The 13,377-nt window shown below is 48.0% G+C and overlaps 1 protein-coding gene across 3 annotated transcripts in view; it reads left to right on the top strand.

The window, feature by feature from the left end:
- PRKG1 (protein kinase cGMP-dependent 1) overlaps positions 1–13,377 on the top strand; it is a 372,819-nt gene that overhangs the window by 273,973 nt on the left and 85,469 nt on the right. For all 3 annotated transcript variants that reach the window (XM_042021848.1, XM_042021837.1, XM_042021855.1), the window contains exons 6-7: positions 6,265–6,342; positions 10,166–10,260. In XM_042021848.1, the coding sequence (XP_041877782.1) occupies positions 6,265–6,342; positions 10,166–10,260 (173 nt within the window). The remainder of the gene's footprint in view (positions 1–6,264; positions 6,343–10,165; positions 10,261–13,377) is intronic.

Here is a 13,377-nt window from a genome sequence, read left to right as displayed (position 1 = left end):
CGTGGGGAGTCATCTCTTAAATCTTAGTTTGGTTTCAAGCAGTTACTCTCAGAGTAAGGAGTTGGATCAATAAGCCTCGTGTGTCCCAGCTGTATTCAACCCTAGAATTCCATGATTTGTGTTATTCCGGAAGCTGTGCTACATCCTCGCACAAACAGCCCCTTTAGGTGCATAAGGAGCCTTGCTCAGGGATGGTTTTGCAGGAATTGGAATCAACCCAAAAAGTGCAGAAGGCCCCACAGTTGGAGAAGACAGCCCGAGGGTCCAGCTCCTTCCCAGGAGTGTTTTCCTCAGCGCTGTCGCAGCCCCTTAAGGAGCCACAGTGCATCAGTGCAGAGGAAATGTTTCCCAAAAGGGAAAATCTTGTTGCTGAAGCTCCTCTCCCATTTCTCCTGACCTCGTGCTGCTCTCACCCTCTGTCATCTCTCTGCTCTCTTAATCCTTGAACTCTGAGTTCTCCCTCTTGATCTTTGAGGTTGGTCTTGACCTTTTGCCTTCTTCATCTCCATCTGCATCTCTGAACTTCCCAGCTTTTCCAGCATCCTCTCCTTCCCAAATTCCTGTTTGGATTTGACAGGGAGACAGGCTCCTGGCACTGTCACAGCACAGCTTTTGCTCTAAAATGCACACTCAGGGTGCTGGTGGGAGTTCAAAGGGCTGGATCTTTAAGGAGGAAGAGTAACTTTGTAATCCATCAGTATGAAAAACAAAAAAATTGCTGCAGGACACTGCAGCTCAGTTCAAGCCAGCTGAGTGAGAATCACAGGATCATGGAATGGTTTGGGCTGCAAGGGACCTCAAAGCCCATCCAGTGCCACCCCTGCCATGGGCAGGGACACCTCCCACTGTCCCAGGCTGCTCCAAGCCCCAGTGTCCAGCCTGGTCTTGGACACTGCCAGGGATTCAGGGGCAGCCACAGCTGCTCTGGGAATTCCATCCCAGCCCTTCCCCATCCTCCCAGGGAACAATTCCTTCCCAATATCCCATCTATCCCTGCCCTTTGGCAGTGGGAAGCCATATTCCCCTTGTCCTGGCACATCTGGCTCCTGGAAACAGTCTCTCTCCTTTCTTGTAGCTCCTTCAGGTACTGGAAGGCTACAATTAGGTCCCTTTCCTCATCTTCTTTCCCAATTTTGTGCTCCATAATTATTGTGGAATTAAGGGCATGAGTTAACCCTCTATACTCCTCAGCCCTCCATCTTCCTCATATTTTAATTTCCCACTTGTTGCCCTCTAGTTAAGCTGCTGCTTGGGCATTGAGATGGCTTGAGTGTCAAAAATTAGGGATAAATGAGGAGAGGACCACAAAAAGATAATCCTCCCCTTTGGCTGTTTCAAGGAGCAGCATGTTTAGATAATCCCTGGGAGTGGGACACACTGTAAAACCAGGGAAACAAATCTGTGTGATTCGTAAGGAATTCAGTACAGGAGACTGATATTTACCTGCTTGGTTTTGCAGCATTTTCAGCAAATAAATATATTTTTCCATTTTATTTTGTTAAATAAAACATGTCTGTTGTCATTTTAGACCTGAAAGGATGTTTAAGGCAGCAAATGCAGAACAGGAAAAATAAATCTTCTAAAAGCTGTTTCTGTTTGGAGTGCTGCTGACAGTTCTGCGAATATTTTTTTAAAGCAGCAGCAAAATGACATATTTAGGTTATTTTTATTTTAAATACACCCTGGATGCAGCGGGTGGGACATGGAGAACTGTCCTCAACCCCGTGTTGCCGTCACTGGTTTGTGTGGCGCAAACCCAGCTCCAGGGAGTCAAACTCCTCGTTTCAAAGCCACCTTTGTGCCTCTGCTCCCCTGAGGGGACCTTTGGCGCCATGGGTCACGGAGCATTCCAAACGCCCCATTTCCCACCTTCTTCCAAACATTCTCAGCATAAACAGCACTCCGAGGCATCCAGGTGGAGGAAAAAGGAGGTTTTCTGAACTTTGATGGGTGGGTTGGTCTCCAGAGTGGAGGTTTCTCAGTGAGGCCTAGTCCAGCTCAGACATCTCGTTTCAGTCAAGGTTTCCCCACAAGGCCTGGTTGGCTCTCAAACACCTCATTTTTAGTCAGGGTTTCTGTGGGAGGTCTAATTGAGGTTTCTCTGTAAGGCCTGGTCGAAGTTTCTCCATGAGGCCTGGGCAGGCTCTCAGACATCTCAATTTTAGTTAAGGTTTCTCTATGAGGCCGAATTGAGGTTTTTCCTTGAGCCCTGCTCAAGGTTTCTTCACAAGACCTGGTCATCTCTCAAACATCTCATTTTTAGTCAAGGTTTCTCCACAAGACCTGGTCAGCTCTCAAACATCTCATTTTTAGTCAAGGTTTCTCCAGGAGGCCTGGTTGGGCTCGCAGACATCTTGATTTTAGTCAAGGTTTCTCCACGAGGCCTGGTCAAGGTTTCTTCGTGAGGTCTGGGCAGGCTCTCAGACATCTCCTTTTTGGTGGTATTTGGGAGCAGAAGCTCCAGTTGAAGTTTGTGACTGATCAACCATGCTCAGTGGGCCAAAGTCCTTCACCCAGACGTGAAGATTTGAAGTTACAAAGGTGACTTTTTTTGTGTGGTGGGTGAGATGTGCCCTGGTGTGTTGGGGACAAAGAAATTATTCACACAATTAACTTTTCTGAGGGGGATAGAATGGGGTGGACACTGAAATATGGTCTGTACATTGCTTTGGGTCCTGGATTTGAGGGAGATTTTGGTCTCAGGGAGCACAGGGACTCAAAACAGGAGGTTATTGACAAAATTTGGTGCTATTGGGCCCCATTGTTTTAATTTTGTCTGTTTTCAATACAAGTTGGTCTCATAAAAACCCAATCACTCCTGAAGAGAGCTTGCATTGGGTATTTCTCCGCTCAAAGAAATGTCCATGTCCATGCATTGACGTTCTGCACAGGATGAGGGATTTCATAAAACAGGATGTTTGCCTTTTTTAGAGCATAATCTGACTCGATCACGAGATTGGTAGTTCTCCTGTGGGGTACCTGGAGCAGGTCATGGAGACCTATCCATGTCTTAACCTCTCCCACCTGCTGAGTGGGCATTTCCCCCTGCCAGCTGCTGGGATTTTTTCATTGTTTTAAGTAAAATTGACAGTAGAAGAAAGGGGAAAGAAGCCCCTGATATTTTTATAGAAGCTACTCTTACTGGACAAACAGGGATCTCCATGGGAGGCACTTGATGGAGGACTTCAAAGGGAGGAAGAGCTTTGCTTTTGTTCATTTAGGCTGGAAATGCTATTTTATGAAAGATTCCAGCTTCTCCGTATGCTGAGGGACAGGACAAGGGGAAAGGGCCTCAGGCTGGGCCAGGGGAGGCTCAGCTTGGACAGCAGCAGGAATTTCTGCATGGAAAGGGTGCTCAGGCCTTGGCAGGGGCTGCCCAGGGAGCTTTGGAGTGCCCATGCCTGGAGGTGTCCAAGGAAGGGCTGGAGGTGGCACTCAGTGCTCTGGGCTGGGGACAAGGTGGCCATCGGGCACAGGGTGGACTGGATGATCTTGGAGGGCTTTTCCAGCCTCAGGAATCCTGGGATTCTGTGAACTTTTGCCAAAAGGCTTCTTCAGAGAACTTTATGTGATGGTACCAGAGGTACCTGAGGAGGTATCGCTGCCTCTTGTGTGGGGCTAAAAGCAAGAGCCTCATCTTTATTTCCACTTCTGCATGCCCTGAGCGAGCCCTCGGGCACCTTGCCTGCCCAGCACGGTGCTCTGAGACTGAACTGACAGCAAGAATTCCATTAGAAGGGCGGAGCTCACGATGAGCTGATTTGTGTTAGAAAACAAGGATTTAAGAGCAGGAGAGTTGCTAGAGGGTGGGGAAGGATGGGTTCATTCAAGCACGAAGCATTGCGGGTGGAATTAGCTGTGAAAGAAATGGCTTGGAATACATAAACATGAGGATGTGGGTGGCAGGGAGGGCATGGAAAGAGGCACCTGTGAGGAGCAGGTCAAGCGAAGTGAGAGCTCTGAGTGATGGGGCACTCAAGGAAGGACTAGAGGAATGTGACTGGAATGAAGAAGGACTTGGCTGAGATGAGAGTTTAGTTTAAAAAAGAGGAGACAAAATATGCTGAAGTGAGAGGCAGCTTTGGGTGCTTTGAAGCTCGAATTGGTGCTCCTTCCATTCTTGTGGCAAAGTTCTGGGTGGGAAGTTTGGGAAGACTCATGCATGGGAATGGTTAGGATTCATGGGTGGGAAGTTTGAGAGGACACATGGGTTGGGAAGAGCCCTGTGTGGGAATGAGTGGGAAGAGCTAGGGGTGGGAATGGCTGGGTGGAATTTATGGGTTGGACAGTGAGGGAACTTGTGGGTGGGAATCGGATACAGCAGCAGGACTGAGACTCAGTTCTGCAGTGGTTGGTGCTGGTGGTAGCTGGTGAGCAAGACCAAGAAATGGGCTTTTAAGAAGCAGGTTTATCATGTTAAACTGCCCAGAAATACCATTAAAGGTAAATAAAAAAAATAAAATACCGTTAAATGAATGGTATTTTAATGGTATTTTAAATAAAAATACCATTATTGTATTTAATGAATATGGATTACCTGTAGTCAATTTGGAAGCCTTTAGCCCAGTATTTTCATTAATTAGATTTTTGGGTGCCTACAAGATTCCACTTGAAGGGATCTGATCCCAGCATCTTCTAAAATCAGGCCCTTCTGAGGAATCTCGCCCTGGATGGTCAAAAATGTGCACCTTAAATCTGCTCTCCAGAAACACCCCACAAAAGCAATAAAAATCTGCAAGTTTTGTGTCCAGGTCTCCTCCGGGCTTTTTACTTTTTCTCCTTCTTCCCACTCTGGCACATGAAAATAGGGAAAGCTGCGAGTTTTAGATCTTGGAGTCCTGTCAGGGTCACAGCAACCCACAAAATGTTGTTCCTGAGCCACATCCTCCAGTCCCTTTCCTCAAGAGTGACACGGTGTAATATTCAGGATTTGAGATTCTGATGGAGAACTTTAATTTTTTTAATGTATCAATGTCCTGGGGAGTGTGGAAAGTATTAATGACTGCTTTGACTTTGTGATTTTATTTGCCCAGAATTTGTTTAGGATGGTGGAAGCACCCACTCCCTTAACTCTGGATTTTCAGGACCTTCCCTCAATAATTCTGTCCTAGAGCTGCCAGAGATACCTTCTGTTTTTTTAGGATACTTCCTTTTCCTTGATATCCTCATTTGCCAAACGCTCCCAAACCACAGAGTTGTTTTTCCCAGTGACTTTATGTGAGGTTTTGCCTGTTTATTTTCCTGGGAATTCTGTTATCAGTCTGTAAATGGCACCAAAAAGATAAATGTGTAAAGATAAATAAATAATGTCTCAAGCTTAACCAAATTTGAGGATTTGGCTCAATTCCCAATTAATTGTTTTAGCTCCAATCCTTGCTGGTTTATACATACTTTGGGATTAGAAGATCTGCTGGTGAGTGCAGGGCATTTTTGGGGTGATTTTGTCCCAAATTTGGGCTGGGATAGAGCAGACCTGATGCCTCCAGCTCTCCTGGGCACAGTTGAAAAATCCAATAGACATTTATCCCATGGGAGATGCAGGGGAAGTTGGATGGGAAGCTCTTGGCATCCCCCCAGCCTGATGTTGGATGAATTTGCAGGGGCAGAGCATCTGGGATGAAAATTCCAAGGTTTGGGGGGTCTAAATATCAACTGAGAGTGTTAGTTTAGAAAATATTTGGGTTTCCTGGTGATGTGTAAGTGCACATTGCCTTTGCTGGGGTGACACAAGGGATGAAGATATTTAAGAAGTTTGGATGCCAGCATTGTGACACGAATTTAGCAAGGACTATTCCACAAAATAAGGCAAAACAAAGATTAAACGGCTGTAATAATGGGAGAAGAGCAAAACTTATTTGTTGAATCTAGCAAAGCTGGAAAGCCACCAAAACCAGCACCAGAAAAGAGAAGGAAAAGAAAATTTTAACACCAGACTTCTTAGTGCAGTTTAGTTCGTGTAGCATATTCCCTGTTGGAAATTCCTCTGTCTCGTTGACGTGCTAAAAATAGATTTCGGCTGTGAGGATAATTCATCTGGGCACAAGCTGGCACCAGCACAGCCAGAAGAAAAATGGGCAAGCCACAAACGCTTCCAGTTTAATGATTGTATTCCTCGTCACAGGACAACCTTCAAGTCACAGCCAATGTCAGCCTGGGATAAAATGGGTCCAGGGTGATGTTCTTGCAAAGCTGCCAAAACATGGGCTGGAGAACAGGCTCTGCTTTTATTTGTTCATCTTCATTTGGGTTTTTTTCCTCTCGCAGACTCACTACGAGAGTGGAGAGTACATTATCCGCCAAGGGGCTCGAGGGGACACCTTCTTCATAATCAGCAAAGGAAAGGTGAGTTCACACCCTCCCAGGGCAAGGGGCTTCCCAAACCCCACTCCAGCCTCTCCCCTTCCCCTCCTGAGGCACAAATGTGGCAGCACTTGACATTTAATTAAACTCCTTGGCTGGGTCAGGAGGGAAGAGTGGCCTGAAGGGCTGGAAGTGCAATCCCCTGCTGGTTTGCACATGCGCTCCCAGGGAACACTTTGGGGCAGAAACTGTTGTTGAGTCTCTGGCTAAATGACCACAAAAACCTCTTTTTTTTTTTTAAGTAAACCCTCAATACTCCATGATTTCTTTGCTAAGCATCCCCCTTCCAAGGCTGGCTTCCAGGCTTCATTCCCATGGCTCTCTCTTCCCCACTTCTCCTAATTCAGTAACAGGAAGGCAGGGATGTCTGGGCTCTCTCCATGGGGAAAAATAAAGGTCTAAATTTCTCTTCCACTGCTCATAGGGAAAATATTTTTGACCTCTTTTCCCATAAAATCCTGATGGGATTTTATAGACCAAGCTTTTTCCTTCCATTCAACAATTATTTCTAATTTTTTTAGCCTGCCTAATACACTCAAGAGACACCTGGCTTCCTTCCATGTAGCAGGATGGAGATTTTGGAGGGAATACACAGTGATTTCCAGCTGCCAACTCGTTTCCCACCATCATCTTCCACTTTCTGGGAGCCAGTCTTCATTGGAAGGGAAAACATGGTCTTTTTCAGATTGATAAAAATTGCATGGAGAAGTTTTTGAAATGAACTTAATCGTAGCCTGCAGAAATCCAAGTTCGTTGGTTTGGTGCCCTTTCACTTCCCTTCACTCAGAAATAATATTCCCTCTTTTCCCACAGTATGGACCATCTGCCTCCCATGTCAAGTGTTTGGAGCCGTGTTGGCCAGGGAGGCTTTTGCCCCACTTGGTCAGGTGAATCCCATCCCTTCCCAGAAGCCACAGAATCCTGGAATGGTTTGGGTGGGAAGGGACCTCAAAGCCCATCCAGTGCCACACAAGGACACCTTCCACTATCCCAGGCTGCTCCCAGCCCCAATGTCCAGCCTGGCCTTGGGCACTGCCAGGGATCCAGGGGCAGCCCCAGCTGCTCTGGGCACCCTGTGCCAGGGCCTGCCCACCCTCCCAGGGAACAATTCCTTCCCAATATCCCATCCATCCCTGCCCTCTGGCAGTGGAAGCCATTCCCTGTGTCCTGGCCCTCCATGCCTTGTCCCCAGTCCCTCGCCAGCTCTCCTGGAGCCCCTTTAGGCCCTGCAAGGGGCTCTGAGGTTTCCCTGGAGCCTTCTCCTCTCCAGGTGAGCAGCCCCAGCTCTCCCAGCCTGGCTCCAGAAGGGCTCCAGCCCTGGGAGCAGCTCCGTGGCCTCCTCTGGGCTCATTCCAACATGTCCTCAATCCCCAAAGAAATGTGAAAAGGAAATCCCAGTTGCTGAGCTGCAGCCCTTACCCCTCACCCAGAGGATGGAGAAGACCTCCCATGGCCTTGGCTGTTGCTGCAGAGCCCTGGATTCCTCCTGGAGCAGCTCCTTGGCTTTGTCCCTGGCCTCTGCTCCTTTATCTTGCTGTGACAGCTGCTGGCCAGAAAAAGGGAGCTAAAATAAAACAAGGCACGGGCACTTGCTGAGAAATTCCCAGACTCTCAGCTGGAGCCTGATGGCTTGACAGAAATTCCCACAGGGATAGTTAAATCCTGCCCAGTTTTCTCTTCCAAGCTTATTGCTTTGGGAAAGAGACACCGGTGGCTGATGGATGCATGGGGTTGGAGAGGGTTTCATTTTAATGCCTGATTTAGGACATTGGGTGGATGTAATAATTAATCCATGCTAAGGATGCAGCCCAGGATAGAGCCTCAGCAGTGAAACATGGAATAAATACCAATGAAATACAGGATTTTAGAATCCCTGTGTGCTGCCTGGCAGCTTCTGAAGCTGGAGCCCATCCCCCCCCGTGTCCTGTGGTAAAACTTGACCCAGGCAGCTCAGTAAGCCAGGAAAATGCTGGCAGCAGCTCCTGTTCCTGGGATCACAGCTGCAGTGTCTGCAGTCAGCCTGAGCAGCAGCAGGGAGAGCTCCTTAGGGAATCTCTGCCTTGCCTGTCACGTCAGAGTGTCTGGAGTGACAGAATCATGGAATGATCTGGCTTGGGAGGGACCTCAAAGCCCATCCAGTGCCACCCCTGCCATGTCAGGGACACCTCCCACTGTCCCAGGCTGCTCCAAGCCCCAGTGTCCAGCCTGGCCTTGGGCACTGCCAGGGGTCCAGGGGCAGCCCCAGCTGCTCTGGGCACCCTGTGCCAGGGCCTGCCCACCGTCCCAGGGAACAATTCCTTCCCAATATCCCATCCAGCCCTGCCCTCTGGCACTCTGAACCCATTCCCTGTGTCCTGGCACTCCAGGCCTTTCTCCAAAGTCCCTCTCCAACTCTCTTGTACCTTTAGGCACTGGAATTCTGCTCTAAGGTCTCCCTAAAGCCTTCTCTTCTCCAGGCTGATGTGAGCAGAGATTATTTTTTACATTTCTGAGCCCATCACTCCTCTCAGAAAGACTTCTGCTCTGTTTTCTCCCAGCCCACCCTCCACTGATAATTCTTTCAGGACCAAGATCCTTTTCCCCTTGTTCCCTGTCAGCTCCATCCACCCCACTTGACCCCACTCCTGAGCTTGTTTAGTTTATTTATTTTAACTTGTTTCCCCAAGTCCCAGCAAGCAGAAATCAAAGTGAGTTCCAAACATGCTGTGGACAGGAATGTGTGGAATAATAATGGATGGAAATGGCTCATTCCCTTCTGCTTGGGAAGTGCTGCTGCTCCATCCCCTGCCTTTATCCAGAGGCAGCATGGGCCTTGCTGGGCCGTTTTCCACCCTTTTCCCTTTAGGATCCACAGTGTGGCACCAACTGAATGCAGGTTCCCCACAGGAGCCTGGCTCAGAGCTTTGAACCTGGTGGAAGTCACACTGCCCTAATCCCTGAACGCTCTTTGCTTGGGATCAGTGGAAGTCGTGGAAAAAGGGCTGAAATCTGCATTGAAATTCCCTTTGTTTGTCCAGGGGCGTTCCTGGCTCATCCATCCCACATTCCCTGCCCTTCCATGAGGCAGTGCCGGTGTTCAGTGCCCTGTGCTGCTCATTAATGACTCAGACCCACTGGTTCTGCCACCCCTTAAAGAGCTGGGACAAGGTGCAGGCCACAAGTGGAAATTTAACCGAGAAACTGCACCGGGATAGCACTGAATCCAAAAGGATGTGCCTGACATCGCACATTTTGGGTTGGGAGTTTCCATGTGCAAAAGCTCTGATTAAAAAGATGGAAAGATTGGATTTCTGCTCCAGCTGGAGTTGTCCCCTCCCTGAATTGGAGAGAGAGCAGAGCCAGCCTTTGTCCTGTGATGCCCCAAACTGCTTCACTTCAGCTGTGTCCAGATGGAGGTGATTTATGTTATTCCTGTCCCTCCAGGGAGATTGGGAATGCTGGGAATCATGTGGAACGGAGCTAACGGAAGCCTAGGCCATGTGTCTGACCAAGGCACAGCAAATTTTTGGGATTTCATTCTCCTGTGACTGTGCTTGTGCAGCCAACTCCACGTTTAGAGTTAAAAACATTCCCAAAAATCCAAAGCCGTGTGTTTTTGCCGGAGTAGTGGAAAACCACTGCTCATTTGCTTGGATGGGTGGTTGGCGATGCCGAGGGAAAAGTGCAGGACTCTGGGGAATTACGTGGTTCCCAGAGGAGCTTTTCCTGAGAGATCCAGGAGGTGACAAATTCCCCTCTGAACAAAGAGGTTTCAGTTGTTAATTCAAAGTTCCCTGAATCCCGTGGGGCTTTGGCTTTTCCACAGGTGAACGTTACCCGGGAGGACTCTCCCAGCGAAGATCCCGTCTTTCTCCGCACTCTGGGGAAGGGGGATTGGTTTGGAGAGAAAGCCCTCCAAGGGTAAGTACTCCTTATGAAGTAGTTCTTGAATTTTGATATTTTCTCCAGGATTTTTGCAGCTTTCAGGTGGTTCTGGCCGCTTGGGAAGAGGTTGGGAGTGGATTGATTCTTTTGGAGTCACTGGATTTGTGCCGGAAGTGGGAAATGGGGTTTGTTCTGCACTTGAGCAGCCAAATGTAGACCTTCCCTTGCTTGTGGACATCAAAAATTAGTTTGACTTCATGCTTTCTTCCCCAAACATCCATTGGAAGCTCAAAGAGTTTGATGTTTGCAGCTCTGGAGTGTTATTCCTGTATGAAAAAGGATAATCGTGGTCATCCTGATGGGGGCATGGCTGAAGGCAAGGCAGTTTGGGGGGTTTAAATTCTCTTGCTGTATTTCTGTGGGATTTTGGAGGTGGAAGTTGGATGTGAGTGACCACTTTATATAAACATTTTCCTTTGGGGATAAGCTAAAAGAGGAGAAGCTGCAAATGCATATTCAGCAGGTGATTATTAAAAAAATTGGCTTTATTAAGGCAGGAATTGGGGACACTCATTCATCTTCATGGACAAACATCTTTTCCTAGGGGTTTATCTGCATGACAGAGCTCTTGGGCTTTTTTTTGGGATGCTGTGGTAACGAGGTCGATCCCTCCTCTCCCACCCTTCTCCCAAATAAAAGGTGGCAGAATATTCAAAGGCCGAATTTCCTGGCACCTCTTGGCAGCCAGAGACATATCAAGCACAAACCTCAAGTCTACAAATCTCTACCTGAATTACAAAATATTGTGGTTATTAAACAAATATCCTGATTTTGATTCCATCCCCTCACAGCCCTGGTGACCCAGAGCATCCCCATGCTGGGAATTCCTCAGCATCTCAAATGCAGTAGTTTGAGATTGGTTCATTGACAATACTTGGCTGCATATATTTGAACATTCAATAAAGAAATGGAAACTTAATTATTGAGAGCACGTTCTCCATATCAGGGAAAGGACAATCCTGCATCCCTGGCAGTGCCCAAGGCCAGGCTGGACACTGGGGCTTGGAGCAGCCTGGGACAGTGGAAGGTGTCCCTGCCCATGGCACTGGATGAACTTTAGGGTCCCTTCCAACCCAAACCATTCCATGATCATTTTTTTGCTAGAGAGGTGGAATTCCTCCAGAACCATCCCTCCAGTTTGCTGCTAATCGCAGGAGTCTGACAGGGAGATTTAAATGGAATAATGGGAAAGTATAGTAATGTAAACATCTAGCAGCTCGATAAATTGCTAATTAATGAGTGTCTGTCAGGATTGGGTGAGACATCCCTGTTCAGCCACTTGGGAAACCTTTAGGATGACTCCACTGCTGTAAAATACAGCTATGGCTGAGAGCTTGAGATAAAACAGAATTTTTACTCTATTTTCTTTCCTTTTTCATCTTTGATTAATTTTTTAAAACTTTACCAGGGCCCTTAGCAATACTTGGAATCCCAGCATGGTTTGGGTTGGAATGGACCTTACAGACCAAGGGACACCTTCCCCTGGACTTTATTAAATCCTGGGATTTCATGTGTGTAGAATAAAACAACAACTAAAACCCATCTCTTCATTAGGCTAGAAAATGATCCTGAAATGCAGCCTAGCAGGAGCTGGGATAACAAATCCCTCCCCACAATATGTCCCTGACGGAGCCATCGGGGGCTGATGGGCGTTACCCCATTTGCCATGCTCGCGGCAGATGGCACCCATTAGTTCCCAGTATCCCATTTCACACCGGCAGAACAAGCCATGAAATGATGATCCACATCCTCTCCCAGTGCCCCTCGTACCTCCCTGGCTAATTGGAGGCAGCAGATGGATAATTTGCAGCCTAGCATGACGTAATCCAGGGTGCTCCAGAGTCAGGTGATGTTTTCTTCATTGCAAAGAAAACATTTGATAGGGCTGGTGACAAAAATTATTTCTGTCAGAATTATTTCTTTTTCCTTCAGATCGGCACAGGGAGATAACTGAGTGCAGCTCAGGTACTGAACTCAGTGGTAACTCAGTGTGGATAAGTCTGTGTGGCTCAGGTACTGAAACTGGCTGAGAAATCAGGGGGTGCTGCCTTGCTGGCCTCACACAGCTGGATCTTGCTCCAGAACATCTGGAGCACACCTCAGCCCCTTCCAGAGGGGATGTTTTGGGAGCAGCCATCCATCCCATTGGATGGAAAACGTGGTTTAGACTGGTGGGGAGTCTTGAGACAGAAAATGATGGGGGGAGAAAAGAGGATGGAGAACAAATCTTTAGGAAAATGAAGGTTCTGAGCAGCCTGGGATAATGGAAGGTGTCCCTGCTTAAGGCAGGGGGTGGAATGGGATGGGCTTTAAGGCCCCTTCCAACCCAAACCAGTCTGGGATTCCGTGAATGCCTCTTTCCTGCTGCATATTCCATCATGCATTGGACTTACACAGGGCTGGTGGTTTGGGTGGTGGTTGGCTGTGGGTTTCACCCAGTTTTGGGATCCAGGAGGAGCTCTAGACCCAGAGCAGGGGCACAGGGCAGGGGGTTGATGTTTGGAGAGGTGGTGATGGAGCAGGAGAGGGAGGGGTTTGATGGAAATATTCACAGTTCAGTTCCAAAGGCTTTGACCAAACTGGCCAAGTCTTGAAGGCCAGCTGGGATTTTATGGTGAGTGCTTGGTTTGCTAAAAAAGAGGTCCCTAAACACTCCTGGGCAGTGGCAACAGAGGAAGAATTCAGGTGGGTAGCCCAAGCTGAAGCTGAGACAGGGCCTTCACAACATCTGTGTGTCCACTGGATGTGCTGAAGTATAAATGTGAATGTGAGGGGTGCGTCCTACTGGGAAAAGCTATGGGAATACAGATGATTTAAACCTACAGGAACAGCACAAAGTTATAACAAACATATTCCACATGATAGCATGAAAACAGCAGCTGGTTTAAGGCTGTTTCGTTGGATTTCTAGGAGGAGATTTCTAATGCTGTTTTATTCTGAAAACAGCTGAGCTTGTTCATTTGCCCATGTGGGCTGTCCTGGAAAATAATGAAGTTATTTGCTCTGCAGGGAAGGACCTGGGGGACACCGAGCTGTCCCTGAGCCAGCAGAGTGTCCTGGGGGTCCTGGGGGACACCGAGCTGTCCCTGAGCC

Source organism: Corvus kubaryi, unplaced genomic scaffold, assembly GCF_017639235.1.
Source record: "Corvus kubaryi isolate FWS band 111438036 unplaced genomic scaffold, C.kubaryi_AGA036_p1.0 126, whole genome shotgun sequence".
Classification (NCBI taxonomy): domain Eukaryota; kingdom Metazoa; phylum Chordata; class Aves; order Passeriformes; family Corvidae; genus Corvus; species Corvus kubaryi.
This window is presented reverse-complemented; position numbering and strand designations above follow the sequence as displayed.